Source organism: Poeciliopsis prolifica, unplaced genomic scaffold, assembly GCF_027474105.1.
Source record: "Poeciliopsis prolifica strain line A6 unplaced genomic scaffold, Auburn_PproV2 SCAFFOLD014, whole genome shotgun sequence".
NCBI classification, from domain to species: domain Eukaryota; kingdom Metazoa; phylum Chordata; class Actinopteri; order Cyprinodontiformes; family Poeciliidae; genus Poeciliopsis; species Poeciliopsis prolifica.
In genome coordinates, this window is record NW_026562389.1 from 6,671,111 (window position 1) to 6,696,000 (window position 24,890).

Here is a 24,890-nt window from a genome sequence, read left to right on the forward strand (position 1 = left end):
GAAAGAGTAAACCGTCTAAGAGGTGATTTTTTATTTTTTTTTGTTATGAGCAAAGTATGTTAATCAGCACTTTAAACGCTGCTGCTCTTGAAGCGACCCCTTAAATACGTCATTGATGTTGCCTTTAGAGCCATTTACAAACTGACGGATTTTCTTTTTTTTTTTTCTTTTTTTTTTTTTTTGCTAAGTGTCAAACTTCAGGCCTGAAACTTTTAGATGTGCCTTTGCTGCACCATTCCTGAATAGAATAAGTGGGTCATTACGGATCTGGAGAGCTTATCTACACAAGGAGGAGGTAATTAATTATTTCCAGAGTTTTGTACCTGTGGCACATCTAAAAACTGCAGGCCCTTGAGGACTGGTATTTGAACGCTGTATACTATTACTATCGTAAGTAATAATTTGAAAAATGGGGACAGAGTTTATTTTTTTTTAAAAATTAAAAGTTTACTTGCGAAGTCTATGCGAAAATATATGTTTTAAATTAAACCTGGCTTCTCGCACTCAGAGAAGTTAGATTTTTACGAGATGTCCATAAAGGCAGCATTAGCTTGGCGTGTTTGGTTTGGAGTTCCTGAGTTTGTGAAGCTTTTTGGTGTCAAACGTAGATAAAAACTGAAGCATTGTCAACTGTAAACTATAATAGTTAGACATGTATTTTCGAGATATTTTTCGGGCGCAGTTGGTCGGGACCAGGGCGTGTCTGTTCAACCCTCTCCGGCGAGTTTATCGAGTCGAGGTAGCTGCTGTAAAACCAACCCGTTTGCTTATGATCATAAACAAACACCAGGGTAGCAATGTTCAGTGTCCCACCACCAAATCTGCCCTGCCTGGATGATCGTTTTATTTTCTTTTATAAACAAAATATTTTGTTTGTTTTTCTCTGTGCATTTCAGAGGTCACTCTGCTCGAAGAGTGATGAGGTGAAGCTGGCAGAGGAGGCCAGCAAAAGATACAGCCCTGCAGGTGCAACCATCTTCTCCAAAGTTATTGATAAAAGCCTCCCTGCAGATATTATCTATGAAGATGACAAGGTGAGCAGCCAGGAAGATGTTAAGTTTTACTAACTCACATGACCTACTAGTTAAATGTTTACAAATCTTGGTTTTAGGGCCACTGGAGATGTGAAAAATGAGTACATTTCTGCCAAAAAAAACAATTGATTAACCTCCGAAGTTTTCTGGAAAAAACAGGGACATTCCAAAAGTAGAAAAGAAATTAAAAATTCTGGGTATCAGAAAGGTTCTAGAGAAAACGGATAAGTTTCAAAAGTATTTTTTTACTTAGAAACTCAAAATGTGCAATATTTAAAAATATATATATAAATAAATCCTGAGTTGCTTGTTGCAAATTTTTGACTTTTGGAGCTCAGAATTTTTTTTTTTTTTTCTTGAAAATATGTTGGATTAATCTCAAAATTTCTGAGTTTTCTGGCAGAAATTGACTCCTTTTTATCTCTAAAATGTTGTTTTATGAATCAGATGATTTCAGTTCAGCAAAAAGCCTGTTCATCAATTAGCAGAGACAAACCTAAAACATGCAGGACCACTGTTGGAAACATTCACCTTGTCCACAGGGAATGAAAACATTTCATTTTTTTGTCCTGTTTTCAGTGTTTGGCATTCAGGGATATCAGTCCACAGGCCCCCATTCACTTCCTGGTTATTCCACGGATCCCCATTCCTCGAATAAGTGCAGCTGAAGATGCTGATGCTGGGGTATGACGCTCTTCGCAGAAATCCTGCACCCATTGTGACACCAACTCCTGCAATTCTGTGACTTGGTCTCAAAATAACAAAAAATTGAGTTAGCAAATGCATGTTTTTGTAAGATATGAACATCTTTAAATTAGTCAGTTGTTGCCTCCAACAGTGGCACAACTAGTTATTTCTTTTTTGAGTAAATTTTCCCCTACATTCTAAATGAAAAATTTTAAAGTATTAAAAAAGCAAACAAAAAAACTTTTCAGAAAAGTTAGAAAATAACTATGGAATATCTGAGTCAGTCAGAACAAAACAGTCAGAAAATGTAAACTAACAAAAAAAGGCAAAAGAAATGTGAGTAAGCTAATGCAAGAAACAGAAAAAATACAGATCTAATAATCTACTAATTTATTAATATAAATAGTGAGACCTTATGCATCTATAAACATAGATGGAGGCGGCTAGAGTAGAAAAAATGTTAAAGTAGTGGTGCTTCAACATTTTTACGCAAGTAAGTCAAAAGTAACCCAGTAATCAATCAAGAGTAAAAAGTATTTAATGAAAAGGAACTCAAGTACTGAGTAGCTGAAATTTACGCATTACTAAAAATTATATCAGTCTGACGAAAAGGTTTAAATTTTGGTACTTCAAATATCGTTTCAATTTAAACCGGATGAAACTTAATGCAGTTTGAGTTTTGTGTAAAAATAATTTTGACCGGTAGGTGTCAGTATATCCGCATTGACAAGTTTGTGTTTGAAATTGGTTCAGGTTGCAGTTTTATCTTAAATTGTAGAAGTTTAAACCTAAACCTGAGCAGATGGAGTTAATTACTTACTTTTTTCTTTTCTAAAAATATTAAGTCTTGCTCATTTTCTCTCCAACATTCAGCTCTTGGGACATTTGTTGGTTGTTGCTAAAAATGTGGCAAAGCAGGAATCTCTTAGTGAAGGCTACAGAGTGGGTAGGTACTTTCATCCAGATGTTTAAAAACTCTTCTTGAAAATGAAATTAATGAGTAATTACTGTTTAATCACCTGCATTGAATTTGCAGTGATCAATGATGGAAAGCACGGATCTCAGTCGGTCTACCACCTTCACATCCATGTCCTGGGAGGAAGACAGATGAAATGGCCGCCGGGATAAAAGACTCACACTGAACGGCCGAAACATCTGGAGTCATCCTTTCAAGAAACTGGATTTTTCTCTAACTGATTAATGAAACCAGTGGTTTGTCAGGCTTTATGAAGTCCTTTCATGTTGTGCTTAGATTGCACAACATGCTGGATATCTCTCCTTTTAGCTAAGAGCTTCTTGAAAATCAAGTTGTTGGAGAAAAAAAACAACTTGATGAAAGTCAATTGTTGCCATTTTATATAGAGGATTTAGAGGGAATTATACTGTTTGTCTTACAACAGTGTATTTAAGCAATGAGCATATTGAAAAGGAAAGCCATCTGTTGGTAAATCCAGCTCTTATTTTATTTAAATGTGTCCAGATTGAATAAAGAGCTTAAGTAAACATTCTTGTGACAAGAAATGAACATTTGAAATGTAAATATGTTGATCTATCAGCAAGTTGGTTAAAATAGCTATAATTCAGTGGAAGAGGACAGACAATCTCAGTGAATTGCCAAACCAGTGAGAATTTGTGCAGATTGCCAGTTCGCAGCAGAGATAAATATATTAAATATATTTTACACAAATGTGAGGAAAAAGTAATCCAAAAATGATTAAAGAGTAAATAAAATACAGGCTAAAAAGTGATTTAAGTACAGAGTACAAATAGACAAAAATATAAACTGTGTAAATCCTGGTACTTTAAAGAATGTGATTTTTTTTTAAAGCATCATTACTCGCGTCTAAGCTGCGTCATATTTCTATCCAGCAAGGCACATGCGCCCCGCGGGAGGGTTGCCAGATTTGACATTTTCGTGTCCAAAGATCATAAAATAATATTTGGACTTCAAAAAACCAGTCCAAATCTCAACGAATAATGCTAATGTTAACACCACTAAGTATTTTAGACGTAGTTTACCCTTAACTTTTAACACATCTGATTGTATGACCACATTCGTGCTAAGAATGGTTAAACATCGTTGGGGTTTAGGGTACTACAAACTATCTTTGTCATATTGTATTTGTAGAAATATGATTGAGTGAGCGCTCTTAAGAGCAAACTATCTTTGACGTATTTCTCTGTGGTAACCTTGACAACAAGAATTTAGGTACCGGTAGTTGGGAGATAGTAAACGGCTCTTGATCACCCTGAAGGTGATTTATATACGCCTTGTACCTTGGAAAACTTACGGCTTTGTAAGTATTTATATGTTTGGAAGACAAGAAGTGTCGAAAAAATGGAGAGTGGTGTACATACTCTTTGAGTGTTGCGTTAAAATGAGCGTATTTGCTTTTCCCGCCGAAAAGATAAGCCCCCATGTCCTCCAGTAGCTCCAGCTGAAGCATTAGCTTTAGCTCTTAAAGATGCAGAGATCCAAAGCGGAACAAATTTGTCCCATAGATGCAAATGAATTCTTTTAATTTGTAATTAGGATAAATATTGCTACCAACATAATTTTCTTACACAGGAAAATGTAAAGTACAGCACAAAGTTTTTGTGTTTTTACAACCAAGTTTTAACAAAAGGTAAAACAGTTCACTCAGAGACTTTTATTGAAAAGCCTACATTTCTGCACCCAAATCAGTTTGTATTCTTTCTTAAACATGATTAGATATAGCAAACATTTTTTTAAACAAAGTGATCCTGTTCTTATTACTGAAAATGAATTTATTCAATAAAGCCCAAAACAAACTCAAAACCAGATGTCTTTCTTGTTATACATCAAGCATGCAAAATCTGCTACGGCATCATAGGGCCATTGTAGAAAAAAAAAAAGTAGTAAATTTCTGCCCAAAAAAATTGAGAACAGGTTGTGGAGGGTTGAAGTGACATCAAGGAGGGAGTGTGTTGCCATCCGGTCAAATACTATAATTTATAGTTGAAATAAGTTACATTAAAAAGTTGGAAAATAAGTTCATAGTTTGTAAATTCAATGACTATAAATTCACTCTAAGAATGGCTAAATTTTTTTAAAACAAAATTACGACCTTTTTTATTGTATTCGAGGAAACATGAGAGTGAGCGCTCTTGGAAGCAAACTATCTTTACTGTACTGTTCTCCGGTAACCATGACAACAAGAATTTGGATAGTTAGGAGAAAGTAAACGGCTCTTACCACTCTGAAGGTAATTCATAATTAGTGTGCTCTGGAAAACCTTCATATTTGTCAGTATGTTTGGAAGACACAGGCAGGTGTTGTTTTTCTGGTGGGTAAAATGTAGAGCTGTTTATTTGAAGGCAGCATTAAAATGAGCGCGTTAGCTCATTTCTGTTGTAGTTCAGTTACAAAAACGTTTTCAGTATGCCATTAGATGAGTTTGTTGGCTAGTAATATATTTTCCATTCTGTTGTATTTCAGTTACAAAAGCGTTTTGAGTTTAGCATAAAGGGTTGGATAAATATAACAATTATTTAATGCATTATAATTATTGGGTTGTTGTCTTTTTTCGATCCAATAACGATTTGGAACACCATGCTAATCGATTAGATCTCCCGCGAGAGTTAGCAAAACTTTGGAGAGCTGTGCGCACTGTGTAAAGTTTTATAATTGAATGTACTTTTTACGTTTCCCACATTGGATAATAGAAAGTTTGATCAGGTTGTTGAGCATAGACATGAGTACTTTGTTGTTGAGGACCTGGCGCCATATTTCTTCTTCTTCTTGGGTTTATTAGCGGTTGGCCAAAAGCTATATGGTGTGCACTACTACTTTATTTCAGTGGTAAAACAGTACTTTCATTTTTAACCCTTATAGAGCTCAAGGGTTTTGTTTTACTTTCAGAAACTTTACTCTTAAAAATGCTAAAATATACACTTTTAATGTAACGTTCATATGGGCAGAAAAAAAATTACACAAAATTATTATTAGGTCCTACAGTTCATTATTTTTATTGTTACTCATTAGTAATTCTATTCCTAATCTAAGTCTACAACGTTCCCTAGAGAATTTCTTTTAAAGCACAATAGCAAAAATAGGACAAGGTCAACCTCCAGGTTAGCTTGTGAGTTTCAGTTTAGAAAATCTTTGTTTTTGCAGAATATTTTATCAATTAAATGACTTAGGTACTGGAACACATTGCCTGTTACCATTAGAGAGAATGCCAGTAAGTGGAAGCTTAAAACATGGTTGGTCTGTGTTCTTTTTTTTTTTTAGCAATTTCATGTTTTAATGACTGTTTTTATGGCTGTTGTAGTTTGCTAAATATTGTAAAAGACACCAGCACTTTGATATAGGCATTTTAGAATATGTTTTCCTGCCCCATTCACGTTTTATTTATTTTTAGTGTAATTTGATTTGGAGTTGAAGAAAGATGAGGTAAGGCAAAACTGCAGGTTTTCTGGACAATTTGCAGATGCCTTGAGATTACACAGATAATCAGCAATCATAAAGAGGCCTCAAAAAAGTATCATAACCAAGTGAGCAGTCAACTGAATTGCAATGTGCCAAGCTGCAAATACTCAAAGGAGATTAAACATAGAAATATCAAGACCAGAACAAATTGCACAAGAGGTTATCTGGTCAAAGGAAGGCAGGAACCTGAGGAACAAATGGATGTTAAAACCACCATTTTGGAAGCCATTTTCCAGAATGGTAGCTTCTCAAAATATCAGCGCATGTTCTTTCTTCAGTGTAGCAAGCAGACGTCTTTTTAAAATAGTTATTCATAAACCGCAGCATTGTCAGCGCAGTAATAAATCCACAGATATCTTCTGGAATGACTGGAATTTCCCCTTATCAGACTTGATTGTAAACAATAATATAACATCCACAAGCTGCAGCACACCTCAAATGTTTTTCTTTAGTTTCAGTCTTTCTTTAGTTTGGGTTTTTGGCACACATCAAGCCCCTCACTAATCATTCACCAGTTACAAGCAGAAGGGACTCTGGGTTAGGACGGCTGTGGTGTGACTGGGTGGTGTGATCTCAGTGTGTGGGGTAACTATATGTCACCGCAGAAAGACGGTTAAACTTTTCCCTATATTTACTGATAAAACAGTGCTCAGCACCTGCAGCATGGCCAAACAAAAGGCAGAACTGAGGAAGAGGAGGAAGTATTGGCCACATTTTTATGTAAATTTTAAATGCTTCCAGTTTAAAAAAAAAATACTACTACCTCTTTCTGAAATATTCAGCTGTTTTTCTTGCTTTTACATTTCAAACATCTCCCTCTTAAATGTGTTCATCTTGTAAACAAAAGCATAATTGCACATTTCAACTTTTGAATAGCTTTTATGAGCCAAAGTCTTATCTTTTCTCCTATTGTCATAAAAGTTATATAAAGTTCATTGTGCATTTCTGATAAAAACTGTCTTCATAAACCAATTTCAGCTGATCAGTATCTTAACAACACCCCACACCCACTTCATTTTTGGTTTATAGTATTCATAATAGTCCCTCGTGCTGAATGTTTGTCCTTTCCAAGCAAAGCCAGCAGTTCTCAAGCCTCTGTAATTAATGCAAACACAACAGGTTTTTGTAGCTGCAGGCTGCTATGTGTTGCAGGTATTAGGTTGTCTTCACCTTGTCGAGATCTGCTTTTGTCCAGGAATCTTTAACTAATCATTCTGGCCTTAGCGAGCAGTTTCTAGTCGGATTATGCGAGTTTCTTCAGCTCTTAGATGAGGCAAGAGAATCTACTTTGATCGCCTTTTTGAAGTTGTCCAAACTATGCTTTTTTGCGAGGAACAGTAGACGACTTGTGTAGGGCAAAGGTTGATGTCGGTCGAGCCTACACTCGAGTGCCTCTGAGAGATTGATGCCACTCAGCTGTGAGAGCATTGAAGGTAAGACGTCACCCGCAAAGCTTTTTGGTCAATTTTCTGCTTTCTTGTGCATTTATAAGGGAAGAAATAATTTTGAATGTTAAAAAAATACCAGCATTTACTTCAGTTAGTTTATCCATAGTATGTACAGCTATGAATTGTTGTGTTTTCTTTGTGTTTCTTGGGTGTAGTGATTATAGCAAACTCTTTCAAAAGGAGTTTGACAGGACAGCTGCAGTACGTAGTAAAAATATTCATACTTCTTGAACATTTGCACCATTCTCTAACAATGCATTGATTAGAAATGTATGTATCACAACACACACAAAGCAGAATATATTTGTGAGGTGGATAGAAGATTATTTAGTTTGCTTTATGTTTCAGTTGAGTTTTGGCTTAATTATGTAGATCTACAGCTGTGGGCATCTCAATAAACTCTTACAGAACAAACATTCAGTTTACTCAATCTAATAATGTTAATATTGCATTCTTTCCAATTTGATCCTAGATATAAAACAATGCAAGGGATTTTATCTTTTTATGAAAGTTGGTAAAATGATTTCTGGCTAATGAAATGCAGCTGATTGTTTTGTTGAGTGACTGGATTTGCAGCAATCACTCCTGAACCATCAGGAGGTGACAGAAGTTTTATAGCTTCGAGCTAACTTTGCAGCAATCTCTCATGTTGAACTTACATTTGGTGAGGAAATCTACTTTTTTTGTTAAGTTTCTGTACGTGACTGGTTGTGAACTGGACTTTCATTGGACGGTTTATTCAGGCTGGTCTGCTGTTATTTTTCCTTCTCACTTGATGGTTTAAATGTAGGCCAAAAAGATTTATTTTAATCTCACCTGGATAACCTGACTCATGGTTTTTCTGTCTTTACGTTCTTTCATGTGAGTTTCTTCCAAACAAAATGATGCCATCACTCCCTTGTTTTATAAATTTGTATTAATGATAATATGCATGGTCTCTCAATCTTCCACATGTTTGCTAAGTCCTCAAGCTTGTGGCAAACTACAAACTGAACTTTTTCCACAACAAAAACAATCCACAAATCCCTTTCCTTCCACTTCACACTTTAACTACTTTGTGTTGGTCTGTCACATCAAATTAAAACAAAATATACTAAATTTTGTGGCTGTGATGTGACAAAGTCTGAAAACCCCTGTGGGCATGAATACTAAATGCCCTAAAAAATAAATTTGCACAATTTGGAGCAAAGATGTTGCAAAACCTCACATTAGTAATTCCTATGATCTTTGACTCTAAAAAGTCTGGGTGAGGGTTTGCTGAGTCAACAGATCTTAATCTGGTTTTATTACAATATTGAGGAAACATATCTGTTACTTCGACACTAACTTTGTCAAGTTTTGCTTGCAAAATAAGTTTGTTAGTCCATAGCATTGATTGTACCGTCAAGCAGAGGGATTTAGTTTCTTTACTTTTAAATGTACAGTTTAGTTTGTTTTAAGTTATGCTCTGAAATATGATGGCAAATTAGGGCCATTAGAGACAAAAAAGAGGAGTAAATTCCTGTAGAAAATCTCTGAAATTTTTAGATCACTCAGAAATTTTCTAGAAAAAGCAAGGACATTTCTGAGATCCAAATTTGAAAATGTTCAAACTCAGAATTTCCACGTTTTTTTATGGAAGATTTTCTGAGATCAGTTTTTTTTGCGGACATTTACTCCTCTCTTTTTTTCTTGTCTCTAATGGCCCCAATACGCTGGTGTACGGATATTGATTAGTTTGTGAAATTCACTTTCTTTAAATTTGGGTCAAAGTTGCTCACAGTTGTAGACGGACAGTGTGATTAGTACAAGAAGATGAAGCAACCCATCCTGGCACATTATTCAGAGTTTCAACACGTGAGTTTTTGCTACGTTTGCTTTCCAGCAACTACGGGCGCTGACCTTTTGCAATGACTTCTGTGGGTGTCACAGTGTTATAAATGAGCGTAGCGGTTCTGTTTCATAATCGATCTCCTTATCTGGCCAGAGAGTCCTTGACGAAAAGCATCTGGAGGCTTTTAATGCTGATTTTATTTTACACTTTGTCTTTTTAGCAACTAGAAGAGTGCTGAGGAGAGTCTTGCAGCAGCTGCCATGCTAAAGGGAAAAACTGATGTTCCACATTCTGTGTTAAAGACAAGCACCGATCCTCCTGCCAAACCTCCAAGAACCTTCGATCAGGACGACGATCAAACAAAACAAAAAGGTACCAATCAAACTCCGAGTGTCACGTTTAGAGAAAAGATTAAACTCAGTTCCAGTCAGGCATTGTAGTGAATCATTTGACTTGTCTGCCCACTACTTCTAGTACTACTTCTAGTAGTGGGCAGACATCAGCTTTTCTCTAATCCACCCATAGTCAGAGCTACTGACATTATTGGTAGAGCTCAGCCACACTGGATGCTTTTTTTTCTGGGATTTGAAAAATGGATTATGGATTTATTTTGGTATTTTAAAAACCACATCTCTTATCAATCCAAAAGTATTCATGTTGTGGGTTTAGGATATCTGAAACATCCATCTATTGACTTGAGGTGAAGCCACAAAACTTTAAAATAATCCGTCATCTTCTCTATCCCATTCAACAGACCCAACAGCATGATGCAACCACCACCATGCTTGACAGTTACTTCATATACTGAAACTTAGCAGATTATGCTGAAGGTTTGGGTCAGTACCAGGAAACCAAACAATTAAAATGATCTGAGAAGAGTGGTCAAATATCCTACAAGCATCATGACAGGCGGTTTTAGTTTACTCTCCTGACTTCACATAATCCACGTGTATGTTCTAAATAACATGGCATTCATGACTATTGCAGCTTCTGAATGATACTGTACATCCCCCAAAAGGTAAATAAATACCTAGAAATCAAAAAACTTAAATAATCTTTTTTTTAAATAATTTTCTTAGATGATTAATGCAAACATTGTGGTGGAATTGAAATCATGAATGTTACTTTTAAATAGATTATTTTATTTTCATGGATTTTCCATTTTAGGGCTTTATTTGTTAAATAAAAATATTGAAAACTTAAAGGCTAAACAGTCTTGAAAATCATATAAAGTTGGAGACAAATTTGAAAATTAGTTCATGATTTGATTAAAGTGGATAAACAAATAAATTCATTTTGTCAGGGATTTTGCACAGCATTCTATCTTCTTTACATATCTCATTTCACAAAGCAGAGAGGAATGTCTTAAAAGATCTTCCTGTTTGATATGTACAAAGGTTGTTTATGACAGTTTTGATAACTTGGGATCAACATAGACACAGTTTCAAGAAAAGTAATTAAGGTAGTTTCCCTTAGATTGGTTAGATTTTAGTCATTTTATGGAGTTGTATAATACAATTTTAGTTTCATTACAGGCATGAATTTTTTGTTAAAACAGTAAGAAACTATATATAGACATACACAAAAACTGAAGTATTATAAAAATGCTGTGAGCCAGAGTATCATTTTTAAACACAGCTAGGATTATCCTGAGTGGTATCTTGCTCAGGAGTCAAACTTCTCAAAATCGAAACAGATCTTTACTCTGATTTTATTTAAAAACTGAAGGTAGTGAAACTAAATCCAATAAGAAATAACAGATTGAGTCTCAATCTTCTGTACTCATCACAAGAAGCTGCAGCAGATTGATGTTGCGTCCACAAACCAAAACGGGGGTGGGTGTGTCAGTACATTCCTCAGCCGCGTGTTCAGGATCAGGATCAGATAACCAACCTACTTTGTCTCTAGCGCGACGCTGGCAAGCGTCACTCACCTGCTCTCCTCACTCACCGTAGTCTTCTCCTGAACCTCGAGCTTGCCTCTTCATCTTGTTTTAAAATGGCAGATAAAAGCATCTGCATCTGTTGTCCCAATGCAGAGCGGAAAAAGTCGGTTACTTTGATGTCAGCGGAGTTGGTGACCATGTTGGCCCCCGCTGAGAAGCTGTTTACCACAGAAAGAGACCAGCCGGTCAAACTGAGGATGGAGGGCTCGGGTCCAGGCTCAGAAACTCCCATCACCATTCATCAGCTGTTCCTGGAGGCGGTCGAGGGCTACGGGGATCATCCGGCTTTGGTTTTCAAGAAAGGTGGCCAGATGATGACACTGACCTGGAGGCAGTACTACGAACAATGTCGTGCAGCGGCCAAGAGCTTCCTCAAGGTTGGTGTGTTCTAAGAGTCTGTGCTTCGGAAAATGTTTTCTGATTTTACTGCTAAATTAATAACACTTTCATGTGTTTTCAGTTCACAACACACAGCCAAGCCCTTGATTCCTCCACACATGAACAGCTATGGAGTACCAATTGTGCCAAAAGTATTCCTATTCATAAAATCTGTCATTTTTCAGATTTTGTCACATTGCAAACAGACTTTTATGCATTTAGTTGGGATTTTATGTGAGTAACATCAACTATATAATAATTGGATGTCAGTAATTAAAATTTGTGTGGTATGCTTTGTAACCAGTCCCTAGTAGCAATAGTCAAGATGACATGACATGGAATTATTTCATACTTCTAAATATGTCTAAACTGAAAAAATAAATTCTGATTAATCCAGAACGACCTTGCAATGAGTCGGAAGAATCAAAATAGTTTCTGAGTTTCAGTTCGACCAGTAAACCAAGATATTGCCTGATAAATCAGCCTGAATCAGATTGGATGGAGAATGTGAATATCAGATACCAGACCTTCAGATTAGATCTAAATCTGGACTTTGAGCCATTCTGCTGCTGTGTTCGAAACCATGCCATTGTGTCACTGGATATTTATCAGCAGTCATTATCTCAAGTATGTTTCAGCCTCTAACATTTATTTTTCTGGGATAGGCCTGCATTTATTTTCATAATTCCTCTCAACTATTACAAGTCGCCACCTTCCTCTAGAATGAAGCATCTCCACAGAATGATACTCCCACCACCATGTTTGACCCTGGGAAAGGGAAACTTTTTTATGACTTTCTTTCAGCAATAGATTCCTCTGTATAGACTAAATCTGGGGAGTCCATGACCAACAGCAGCTGTTCATTTCTGCAGCTCCTTAAACTCCTAACAGATGAGCTCCATTTACAAGTAGCTAGTTTTAAAGAAAATAGGTTGCACTGGATTTTATTTATGGTATCAGAGTAAGGAAGGTGATCAAAAATATCAAATACACAGGCCATTTTTCAAAATGTCATTTGTAATTTAAAGTAACTAAACCTTGCACTTTTTCAGGGGACTGAATGTACTCTTTACTTCAATGTTGTCTTTAAAAAAATACTGCTAAACCTTTTGTAATGTTATGTTTTCCTGCTGAGCTATTAAACCATAGTGCTGGACTGTCTCCTCAGATGATGTCTGTTTCCGACTTGTAAAACTGAGGCTATTAATAGTTTTATCCATTTATCTCCTATATGGAAATTTACCAGCCAAATTAGTTTTCTTCACTGCAGGACTGTTGGCAGAGATTTACCCAAATGACTATTTACATGTTGCCTGCACATACGAGCATGTGTGAATATTTTTGGCACATTTGGAACCCCATATAACCACAGACTTAGTTTATATTATTCTAAGTTTAAAATAAAAATCAACATGTTCTTTCCAAATATGAATCCCAATTAAGAGACTTAATCAATGTCTAAAATCCATTTAAGCATTAAGTGTCTATATGTCTTCATTTGTTTCCAGCATCATTCTAAAAGGAAAGTTTAATATGCAGCGCTATACACCACCCACCTAAACATTATCAGTTCAAAGTGAATACTCACAGTTTACATGATACAAAACATGAAGAAGTCGCATCAACATGATCTCAAGATGATCTGTTATTTCAGCCTGTGTATAATGTATTATGTCCATTAGTTATAAAAACAATTTTTTAGATTTTCATGAGAATTTGAGCAAGTTGAAATGTAATCTAGAAATTAGTGACAGATCTGTGGTGTGACAATGTCCCACTGAAAACCAAAACTTGGGCGTGTGAAAGTTTCGGTTATGTCTCGTGTTTCACGGCCCTAAAAACCCAAAATAGGCACGATGAGCCGTAATAACAATGAGCCGTTGTTACAGCTCATTGTTCTGTCCCTTCGCAGCTCGGGTTGAAGCGTTTCCATGGAGTAGGCATTCTGGGATTCAACTCTCCTGAGTGGTTTATCTCGGACATCGGCTGCATCTTTGCAGGGTGAGATCACACATCAGCGCCTCGACAACAGTCCATGCAAAGTCATATTGTCCAGGTTTTTAAGGCTTTCTCATGTGACTCTGTCTGTTTCTGTCTTTCCTTGAACTGGTTTGACCTGTTTGCCAAGAATCTGAAATAGAATAAGTTCATAGAAACTTTAGTATTTCCTCTACTCTCTAGAAAGCAGCGCACAAAAAACTGGAAGTTAAGTAAACAGTAAAGTGTGTGGATGTTACAGCCATAACAATCAGTTTACCTGTTTAATAGTTTGGTTAGTTTCTTATTACTTTTGGCATTAATGTTTCTTGAAAAATACACAATACTTTGTGATTTGGTGTCGTGTTTTAGAACTCAAGTACTTTAACATTATATCATGAAATGAAGTGACATCAGACTTACGAAGCGATTTATTGAGACACTGAAATACTCCTCACATAAAATCATGTGATTAGCTTGTGAATGCACACATTCATAAGCTGATGATGGAAAGCTGCTGGATTGTAGCCAACTTCATACGTCAGCAAATAGCTTCTTGCTAAAAGTTACATTTTCTGAATGCCTCTTGTTTCTAAAATTAGTTTCTGTCTGGAGTAGAAAGAGCTACATGTTTTCCTTCTTTGTTACCTGACAGATATTCAGATAATTTTAACTTTCATTCCACTGACATACTTTTGATCTCCAAGTTTATTTATTTGTCAAAAATAACTAAAATAATTTATTTGTGAATAAATGTATTTATAAATTAATCCTCTGTGGAAAAAAAAATCTAATCTGTGTGGAACAGATCAGGGTTGAGACTCTGGCAAATGGCAAAGAGCAAAATTCTTTCCCTGTCGTTTGCAAACGGAGAGCACATTTGTTAGACCTTAGGGCTTATTCCATCTTACTGTATTTACCTAAACCACATGTGTCAAAATCAAGGCCCGGGGGCCAAATTCGGTCCGCCAAAGCTTTTTATGTGGCCCTCTACAATGTAGACTAAACACTAAGTTTGATAAAATATTATATTGTCAATCATATCAATGCAGTTTTTATCTGTTTACTGCCACTTTATATCAATCAATCCCTCCAGTTTCTTGAGAATTTAGTTCATGTATGATTGTAGTCCATGATTTATACAGCGAGTAAATAAACAGTCGGATTTATTATTAGTTCCTCAAGGGACTGAAAAGATGTTCAATAATATGTAATTTTAAGAATTCATTGACATATTAACAGTTTGTGAACAGGTTTTATCAACACATTCTGGCACAACCGGCCCTTTAAGAGCCTTCATGATCTTGATTTGGCCCAAAACGAAAATGAGTTTGACACACCTGACCTAAACTATCTGTTGTTATCTGTTAACAAACACTGGCGCCTTATTTTAGTCACTGACAGCCTACTGGGACTTTCATAAGGAGAGGTCAAAAGGAAACCTATCTAACTGATTCTTCAGAGACTCCTTGAGCTACATGTTTTAACAGACTGAACAATACTAGTGTTAAATGACTAAAGAATTAAAATAAAATTCTTAAAAGATATAATAACACAATTTTTACTTCACAATTTCTCCCTTTTTGTGCCTACACAGGAACAACAAAAAATATAGCAAAAATTGTTTTCTTATTACACAATTAAAAATTCCTTCAACCTCAATGGTAAATATATGCATAGAGGTCATCGTAGTGTGAGCGTTTCATTCGTTCGACTGTGGTTTTTCCCTCTGTGTCATTGTTCATCAGTTCTCCTCCTTTGTTGTTACTCTAGACAGGAAAATGTTTTTTTGTATCAGAGGAACAAAAAAAATGACTACACATCCCAAGAAGAAATGCCAGCATAGTATCCATGTGAGCATTCTGTTATGGTGTTGTCTCATCCTAGCCATGTTCTTGATGCTGCCTCGGCTAGATGCTAGTGATCTACTGAGTGGGCCGAAAAGTTGGCAGCTCAGGTTAGCCTGAGGCTCTTGACGGAGCCACTCGGTTAGGCTCTTGTTCTGTCTCCAGGGGCCTTCCTGTGAACTTCTTGCAATGGCTCACATGGACCCAGGTGGTTCTTTCAGTAACTTTGCTAGCGGTGTGGAATGGTCCTGTCCACCTCTTAGATATCCAATTCTTACTCCTGAAATTTTTAATAAACACAAAATCTCCTGGCTGTAAATCATGCAAAGGTTTAGAAGTTAGCATGGGTTGGCCTCCTTGGACCTGTTGTCTGATGGTTTTCAGTTGTTCTGTAAGAGAAACACAGTAGTTAAGCATTTTTTCATCACAAAGTGTAATATCTTCTCCTAGGTGTTTGGGTGATCCTATTCTCCATATTTGGTGGACCTGCAAAAAGGATTTCAAAAGAACTAAGGTTATTTCTTTTATGGCGTATGCTCATGTACATAAGTGGTAGGGGTAACACTTGTACCCAGTTCAGGCCTGTTTCTTCACATATTTTAGATAGTTTAATTTTTAAGAAGCTAAAATACATGCTCTTGTGAGGGCCACTAATTCTGCTGCTTATGCAGAGTAGTGGGGAAGGGGGTTTGCTTCTAGCACCTCCCTTTAGGTAACCACAGTATAGCCACTGTTAATGGCACCTGTGAGTGGATTTCTGAATGCAGAACCATCCACAAAAAGTTCTAAATCTGGATCTGGCAAGGGTTCCTGCTTCAGATCAAGTCGAGGGGAACAAAGGACGTCAAGTTTTGCCACACTATCATGAGTTTGGGTTTACTCAGGTGTGGGTAATAGAGTCGATGGGTTCAGAATGTTGCAACATTTAATGTTCATGTTTGGCACATCCAATAATAGTTAATGGTACCTCAGCCACCTTTCTGTGGACTGGTGAACTGCTTTTTATTCATTTAAAATTAGTGTAACAACGTGGGGCACAAATAGGGTCAGATCAGAATATCCCACGATGTCCCTAGATGCAAATACAGTTTTTTCAGCAGCTGCCACTACGCGCAAACAATTTGCGCGTAGTGGACCTACTGTAACTGCATCCAATTTAGATGAAAATAGGCAACTGGTTTCAATCTGTCACCATGACTTTGGAGCAAAACAGAAGTTATGCAATCTCCTCACTCATCCACTGTCTGTATAAACGGACAAAAATGAATCGAGAATACCCAGAGTGGGAGCATATTGCAGTTGTTTTTTTCAGCGCTTCAAATGATGTTAATGCTTTTTAGACATCATGTAACTTTTTATTATTATTATTATTATTATTATTATTATTATTATTATTATTATTATTATTATTGAGCTCATTTGTAACCCTTTTTCATGGCAAACTTCTCTTAATGGTTTCTCAAACTCAGCATAACTTGGAATGAAACGTCTACAATAGCCACACAGTCCTAAGAAGGACATCAGCTGTTTTTTAGTCTCAGGCAATGGCAGAGAGACAATAGCTTTCACTCTGCTCTCAGCAATGGCCCTACCTTCACGAGAGATCATGTGGCCCAGAAATGTTACAGTGGCTTGCACAAACTGCAATTTTGTTTTGGAGGCCTTGTGGCCATTTTGTGCTAGGAAAATCAGGAGCCTCAAGCTCTGTTTCCTACATTCTTCTTTAGTGGTAATACTAGAAGTAGGTCATCAACATATTGCAACAGGGAGCATGTATCTGGTAGTGTAAAACCTGTTAGATTATCATTAAGAGCTTAGTGAAAAATGGTAGGTTATTCACAGTAACCTTGACAAAGTTTAGTGAATGTATAAAAATAATCCTTTAAACTCAAATGCAAAACAGGACTGGCTATCTGGGTGAAACATCATATGGTGTGTGTGTGTGTACTTGCGGTTTGTTGAGCAGGAGGCTGACTGAACTATTGCTCCAACGGCACTGAGGGTAGATATAATTAATTTTCATAAAGAGAAAAATTTATTTTAAACACATAAACTTCTAAGGAAGATAATATGCTTTCTTCAACTGAACCCAAACTTTAGGAAATATACATAAAAGGTTAAAATTTAATAGGGAAGCTTAATTCACAAATCTCTGTTTGGGGAAACTTCATAAATTAGCCATAAACAGGAGGTTATTTAAAGCAGGAAATGACAGTGGTCATTGTTTGGTTTCACTGAGTTTTTATGCCACAGGGGACTGGCTGCCGGTATTTACACAACCAACTCTCCAGAGGCCTGTCACTACGTAGCCTATAACTGCGAGGCAAACGTCCTGGTAGTGGAGAACCAGCTCCAGCTTGAAAAGATCCTGAAGGTCAGATGGTTCAGCGCAGCATCTCAACTCAGGGTGCTATTTTCAGAGCTCTGGCAGACTTATGAGTAACTATTAAACCTCTCATTCCTGCTTGTCTTTTCTGCAGGTTAAAAGTCAGTTACCTCATCTGAAAGCCATCATCCAGTATGACGGCGAGCTGGAGCAGAAAGCAGATTTTCTCTACACAGTATGTTGACCAATCAAATTCATTGATCAATTAGAGACATCACATGGACTTTAGGGCATCTGTTAGCATATTTTCTATGACAACGTCATTTTTTTATTGGAGAATTATTGCCTCTCAGGGTGACTGATCTTAATAAACAACCACACAGCTGCAGCTTTCATTTGTCCCAGTTTTATTTAAACCTTTTTCTTTCTGCAGTGGGACCAGTTTATAAAGCTTGGAGAGAACATTCCCAACAAGCAGCTGAACGCTGTGATCGACAGTCAGCGGCCCAACGAGTGCTGTACCCTCATCTACACCTCCGGTACCACTGGAAACCCCAAAGGCGTCATGCTGAGCCATGACAATGTGAGTCCGCTCTTCAGCATCACCGCAAAAGACGAAAAAGTTTGGTTCAGGTCGGATTTATTCAGAGGATTTATTTTATCAGTTTAATGAAGAAAGGAAATTTGTTTTATTTGATGATAATCTTCAAACGGCGGTGGGTTAGTCATTTTGGTGACACTTTATTTGTTGTGAATAAGATTCTCATGACACCATCATAAACATGATATAACACCTGTCATGAATATGAGTAAGTCTTTATGAATATTTATGACTAAAGTGTCATTCGGTAAATCAATATTACTGATTAAACTTTAAAAATGATGTAGCTTTATGTTATTAAAGCTAAAGTTTAATCAGTAAAACTTATAACAAATTTATGTCAAATCATGATGTAAAGTTGTCATAACAAAGACATTTTGAATAATGTCAACTTTATATTAAAAGTGTCATGATTTACAGAATGACACTTTACGAAAACAGTCAAAACTTTATAAAGACTTTCCCATGTTCATGACAGCGGTTATGTCACGTTTATGACCATCTCATTCACAACCCATCAAATAAAGTTTTATTAGTAACTGCAAGCTTCATGGGATCCGTCAGCAATTACATGTATCGCAGTGCCATGTGTTGTGTTGTCAAAACAAGCCCTCATAATCACTCCCACAGCGCCGTGCTTGACAGCCGGGACGCACCAATCAGTTTACAGGAAACTGGAATCAGTCGGTTTGTTTTGATTCGCTGCTGGTGCTGATGGGATGACAGACTCTAACAACTCTTTCTTTGTTCCATTAGTTGCCTGGACTCTTATTCACTTTTTTACTTCTTTCTTCTGATCAAACCTGAAATCAGCAGGACAGACGTTTTTAAACAGTGTTTTGTTTTTTTCAACACTTCAGTCCAGACAAAACCTCAGCTGTTGCTAGAACCAAAAACGAGTTAAACTCAACCTGAAGTTTTAATATTCAGGTTTACGCTCCAATAGATGAAGGAACAAGAGCGAAATATTCAACTCCAGATTATTTAAGAATCAAGCAGAAAAACACAAAGGGCTCTCTAATCAAACAGATTAGATATTTATAACTTTTGTACAGGACATAAGTGGGAGAGATGTGATGAATTTAAAGATTGCATTAACTCAACGCCACCAGTAAGACAGACTGTAGTTCCCTTTTCCTGCTCAGTTTTCACCTGTTCTTCTGATCAAACTTTAAAGCTGCCTCGTCTTTTCCCCGGTCAGATCACGTGGACGGCCCGCACTGTGTCCAAGTTAATAAACCCACACTGCTGCGAGGAAGTGCTGGTCAGTTACCTGCCGCTCAGCCACGTCGCAGCGCAGATGATGGACATTTGGTGCTCCATGAGTCTCGTAGGCACCGCCCATTTTGCAGAGCCAGATGCCCTGAAGGTATTGTTTGAGCTAATATTGGTTTGTTAGCGCCAAAGCTGGTTCCAGGGGTTAATATTGTCAACCGTTGTTGTTTCTTTTTTCAGGGAACTTTGGTAAACACGCTGAAAGAGGCTCGTCCGACCGGCTTCCTGGGCGTTCCTCGGGTTTGGGAGAAGATCCAGGAGAGCATGAAAGCTGTGGGAGCCAAAGGCTCAGCGCTGAGGAAGAGGGTCGCGGACTGGGCCAAGGCCATCGGCCTGCAGTACACCTACAGCGCCATGAGCGGGTGAGTCGGCTTCAAGCACAATGTGAGGAGAAACACAGTTTTTATGTAAAGATAGCATCATATGCTGTGTTTGTCTTTGAACCAACAATTACAGAGTTCTGGGAAAAACTATTTACCTTTTACAGATATCTTCTGGTTTTGATTTTAAATGTTTCAGATCATCAAACTAATTTCACTGTCAGGCCTATGCAGTTTTCAAGTTAAGCTTTAATTTAATATTATATGGAAAAGAAAAAAAAAGTTTAAATCAGGCTGATTGTTGCTATGATGAACAGTGAGGGAGGAAATACTTGTTCACATTGAGCCGGTCGTTTAGATCACTTATTTCCTTTAATAAATCAAATGAACATTTGAAACCTGCAGTTTATATTGACTCAGCGTATCTTGTTGTAGCTTTTAAATTTTGTTTGATGAGCTGAAATGTAAGTGACAAAAAGTGTGAATATATGTTTGCATCTCTGTAAGCTAATAAAACCTGTATGGGTTGAGAAATATGTATTTCTATTGTGTAATTTTAAAAAATACAGTTTTTCTTTTCATTCTTTTCCAAAGATTTATTGATTCAACACTGGAGCTAACCACCAACCGTAAGGAAACGTGTGACAGATTTCAAAACATTTGAGTTCAGTTTAGACTATTGTGATCTTCTTCTAAACAACCGTTGAGTGTCTTTTTGTTCCCAAGATTTTCCTGCTGTGTTTGAAAAAATAGATCAAGGTGTTGCTACAGCCCATCAGAAATAAACTAAACTTTTTGAGCAGAAATTTGACTAAACGCAAATAAAAAGGAAAAGTACATATTTATACATTGAAAGTCACTCGTGTGTTGCTTTGTTCCTTTTGTGATGTCATCAGACAGATATGTGCAAGGATTGTTATGATGTGTTTTATTATGAGTTTTTAACTATTTAAAATAAAATAACACAATAAAAACACCAAACATGAGATGTTCTACATGAGGCAGGTCTGCGCTTAAATTGATTTAGTTCATAGGAAAGTCACATATGTATAAAGTTATCAAACATGAGTAGATCTTAGCATGGCGGCTCATTGGGACGCTCTGCATCTGCTTGGCTGCAGGGAGAACTCGGTGCCGTGGGGCTACATGCTGGCCAACAGTCTGGTGTTTAAGAAAGTCCGGGCCGAGCTGGGTTTGGACCGCTGCAAGCTGTGCGCCACTGGAGCCGCTCCCATCACCAAAGAAACTCTGGACTACTTCATGAGCCTGAACATCCCGGTGAAGGAGCTGTACGGCATGAGCGAGAGCTCCGGCCCGCACACCAGCTCCATCCACGAGTATCGCATTGGAAGGTCAGAAGCAATGCATTATGGGACTTATTGCTTTGAGTAAAACATTTAGTGTTTGCATACATTTACAATGTTAAGGCGTGTTGTATCAGTTTGGCTTCTTTAAAGATGCATTTGATCAGCTTCTTTAAAAATAAAAACAAGAATTGGAGCCACACATATCTGCCTAAAGCTTAAAGTGTCTGTTCTATGTTGCAACAACGCCGATTCTTCCTGTAAGTGAAAAAGAATAAATAAAATGTAAGTAAGATTATGCTTGGTTTGAGAAAATAGACTCTAAATAAAGGCCAGTCAGATTAATTTCTGGATTTTCTTGTACTCTCTGTCTGTTTCTGCTGAGGAGAAGTAAAAGAAAACGAAACCATCAACATGACGGCTTACAAACAAAGACACTGAACGCACTGAGCTCATCTCTGTGGTTTCCCTCTGCAGCGTTGGGAGAGCTCTGCCGGGCTGCAAAACAAAGCTGGACAAACCGGACGCGGATGGGAACGGAGAGATCTGTTTCTGGGGCCGGCACGTCTTCATGGGCTACCTGAACATGCCCGATAAAACGGCCGAGGCGCTGGATCCGCAAGGCTGGCTGCACTCTGGAGACTTGGGCAAACATGACGAGGACGACTTCCTCTACATCACAGGAAGAATAAAAGGTAACATTTAGAACCTGGGAACAAAACTGAAAACCTTAAGACAGTTTATTTGTTAAAGTTTATGTTATTCTGATTTTTATATAAAACTTTCCCGAAGATATTTTACTAGAAGGTTTTACATCAGTAAAGTTTATTGTTTGTGTTCACAATAATAAACTAAACTCACAGTGACATTCACAAACTGAATTTACTGGGATTTATTCAATCTTTTTATGGGACCACACGACACAAAACTTCATTTGAAAAGTACTTTCCGTGCAAAAAGGTAATTTTAACATCGAACTTAAAAAGCTGCTGTTATCTGATACAATCTTTCATTGACATTTAGATCTTAATCCGTTTCAGTCTGTGAGTACAAGCAGATCAGGACTGTTGAACTAATGAGACGCAAAAACACAAACAATTATAACAATAGGAAACATTTATTCCTACTTAGGTTAAGGTTACTTCCATTTAAATATGTGCATAACCTGAATTACTACCTGAGAACTCAGCAGAGATTTTGTTTCTATTCTTTGGTTTCTGCTCGCAGTAAATAAGACATTTTACTTTTATTCTTGAACATTTATTGCACAAACAAAAAGAAAACATAACTGCTGAAACCATAATTTGGCATTTCTATGATACTTTATTACTCTTTTGCTAAACCATAATAATTCATTCTGGGGTTTTTTCTCTTATTTTTTTATTCTCTAAAAGTTAAATCTCGGTTGCCACAACATTTTGGGAAATACTTCTTCAGACATTTAGACATTTCTTCCATTTATTTTTTTTTTACGGATAATTTACTGAATTTATACAGAAAATTTAGTGTTTTGTCAGAAACATGAAGGATGACCAGAAATCAGTAAGTCATAAAGCAGAATGTCTTTTTTTTTTCTGCAGAGATCATCATCACCGCCGGCGGCGAGAACATCGCCCCCGTCCCCATCGAGGACGCGGTGAAGCTCGAGCTTCCCATCATCAGCAACGCCATGCTGATCGGCGACAAGCAGAAGTTCCTCTCCATGCTGCTCACGCTCAAAGTAACAAACTCCTCGCCTCTGCTAACCTCCAAAAAGCCGCCGCATCAGTGAACAGGTGTGACCGATGTTGTTGCGTCCGCAGTGCATAATGGACAACGATGGCAACCCCACGGACAACCTGAGCGGCGAGGCGCTGAGCTTCTGTCGGCAGCTCAACATCAGTTCCACCAGGGTGTCAGAGATCGTAGCCAATAAGGAGCCAGCGCTCTACAAAGCCATTCAGGACGGCATCAACCGATTCAACAAAAAATCCACGTCCAACGCTCAGAAGGTCCAGAAGTGGGTCCTACTGGAGAAAGATTTCTCTGTCAACGGAGGAGAACTGGGTCAGGAAATACTTTTGGTTTTTTATTTTCTTTTGTTTTTGACAAAATATTACATTTTAATTGTTATCGCAGTTAAAATCAGTAATAAATTTTACTGGACGACAAGTTGTTTCAGAAATTACTGAGATAAATGATAATATTCTTGGTTTGAGACAATTTTCATGTAATATATTGATAATGTTAGAATAATGCAAGTTTGCTTCTTCAAAGACCCGTTCCATCTAAAACTGGAACTGGAAGACATTTTAGATATCTAAAATCAATAAATAAAATGGAACAAAAACACACCCAAATCCATTAAAACGTATTATGAGGTCTGTGTAAACAAAATAACGTGAGAATGGAAACGATGGAGCTCGTTTTAATTTATCATGTGATTAACGGATTAACTGCAGGTCAGATTTCATGTCTGAGGATTTTATGGTTTTTTTCTGAACTCCAGAAGTTTCGCTCCAAATAGAAACCTGTTGTTCAGTCAACCGTTCTTTTCTTTTCTCTTCTCCTTTTTGTGCAGGACCCACCATGAAACTGAGGCGGCCCGTTGTGGTGAAAATGTACCAGGACAAAATTGACAAATTGTACTCGCACTGAACTGTCCAGCTGTGGTTCCTGGAGAAGTAAAAGACTCAGAGCAGACCTCTGTTGCCTACGCCTCTGTAAATCTGTCTGTTGTATCATATTTATGCTGTTCGACGTTCGATGCCTCAAAGCGCCGCCGCGCTCCGCCGCACCCTGACACAACAAATGAGGCTGCCGTCATTTAGCTTCTAGGAATGTAAGCTTTTTACATCTTTATCGTGTTTAATGAATGTTTTCTAAGCACTGATCCACTTTGACTTTTAAAGGTTTTCATTCTCGTCTTGCAGCAGCTGTTTAAAATCTGACCTCCTGTTTAGCATCGTGTAAAATTCTCCATCTGGGCAAACAGAAGGTCAACATGTTTTATAATGTGAATATATTGTCAAACAAATGAACTCGACGGTCTGTGTTCGTCCAATCACCCCAACTGCAAATTGTAAATCGAACATGAGTGTCTATAGTTCCACTCCTACTGAAAATATATATTTATTCTGTGATATATTTTCTGTAAATTGTCAATAAAAGAGAGTGATTTGGAGCAAATCAAACAGACCTAGCAACAACAAGTTTTTTTTGTTATATATTTTATTTCAGTTTGCAACTTGGTGCAAGAATATGAAGAGCCAAACAAATCACAATGTAATATTGCATTTAAATAGATAAATAAATTGAAATGATTTAAAATTGACATTTATTAAAACCACGTATAATTTCAGTATTTTATTATTTCACTTTTTTTTCTGCGTCGTTTCTGCAGCTCATTGCGTGACCTTTACCTTCTGACTGATTCATAAGGATGAAAACTAATGTTGCGTCAACTAAACAAAATCATTTTTTGTGACATTTACTTTTTTTTC

General features: G+C 37.2%; 2 protein-coding genes across 4 annotated transcripts; both read left to right on the forward strand.

Moving 5' to 3' along the window:
• Positions 1-546: 546 nt before the first annotated feature.
• Positions 547-3,224, forward strand: hint2 (histidine triad nucleotide binding protein 2). Its single transcript, XM_055039415.1, has 5 exons — positions 547-739; positions 897-1,034; positions 1,614-1,718; positions 2,595-2,667; positions 2,758-3,224. Exons 1-5 carry the CDS (start codon positions 653-655, stop codon positions 2,847-2,849), a joined length of 495 nt encoding a protein of 164 aa, XP_054895390.1. The 5' UTR covers positions 547-652; the 3' UTR covers positions 2,850-3,224.
• A 350-nt stretch (positions 3,225-3,574) lies between these two features.
• On the forward strand, positions 3,575-24,721 carry LOC129365867 (long-chain-fatty-acid--CoA ligase ACSBG2-like). Of its 3 annotated transcripts, none has more exons than XM_055039411.1 (15): positions 3,575-4,018; positions 7,513-7,607; positions 9,656-9,807; positions 11,474-11,757; positions 13,671-13,759; positions 17,836-17,956; positions 18,063-18,143; positions 18,342-18,491; positions 19,711-19,878; positions 19,965-20,146; positions 21,226-21,456; positions 21,886-22,103; positions 22,989-23,128; positions 23,211-23,454; positions 23,969-24,721. In XM_055039411.1, the coding sequence occupies exons 3-15, from the start codon at positions 9,696-9,698 to the stop codon at positions 24,043-24,045; spliced, it is 2,097 nt and encodes a 698-aa protein (XP_054895386.1). In that variant the 5' UTR covers positions 3,575-4,018; positions 7,513-7,607; positions 9,656-9,695; the 3' UTR covers positions 24,046-24,721. The 3 variants fall into 3 exon arrangements, with proteins under 3 accessions (XP_054895386.1, XP_054895385.1, XP_054895387.1); XM_055039410.1 differs by lacking the exon at positions 3,575-4,018 and adding an exon at positions 4,878-4,948; XM_055039412.1 differs by lacking the exon at positions 3,575-4,018 and adding an exon at positions 4,938-5,029.
• The last annotated feature ends 169 nt before the right edge of the window (positions 24,722-24,890 follow it).

What these genes read in the sequence shown, in the direction of transcription:
- LOC129365867 (XM_055039411.1), top strand. Translation starts at nt 9,696, where the DNA reads ATGCTAAAGGGAAAAACTGATGTTCCACATTCTGTGTTAAAGACAAGC. An exon ending in CGGCCAAGAGCTTCCTCAAG is followed by an intron (nt 11,758 to 13,670) that starts GTTGGTGTGTTC and finishes GTCCCTTCGCAG; the next exon opens with CTCGGGTTGAAGCGTTTCCA. An exon ending in CACGAGTATCGCATTGGAAG is followed by an intron (nt 21,457 to 21,885) that starts GTCAGAAGCAAT and finishes TTCCCTCTGCAG; the next exon opens with CGTTGGGAGAGCTCTGCCGG.
- hint2 (XM_055039415.1), top strand. Translation starts at nt 653, where the DNA reads ATGTATTTTCGAGATATTTTTCGGGCGCAGTTGGTCGGGACCAGGGCG. An exon ending in GGCGAGTTTATCGAGTCGAG is followed by an intron (nt 740 to 896) that starts GTAGCTGCTGTA and finishes TGTGCATTTCAG; the next exon opens with AGGTCACTCTGCTCGAAGAG. An exon ending in CTGAAGATGCTGATGCTGGG is followed by an intron (nt 1,719 to 2,594) that starts GTATGACGCTCT and finishes TCCAACATTCAG; the next exon opens with CTCTTGGGACATTTGTTGGT.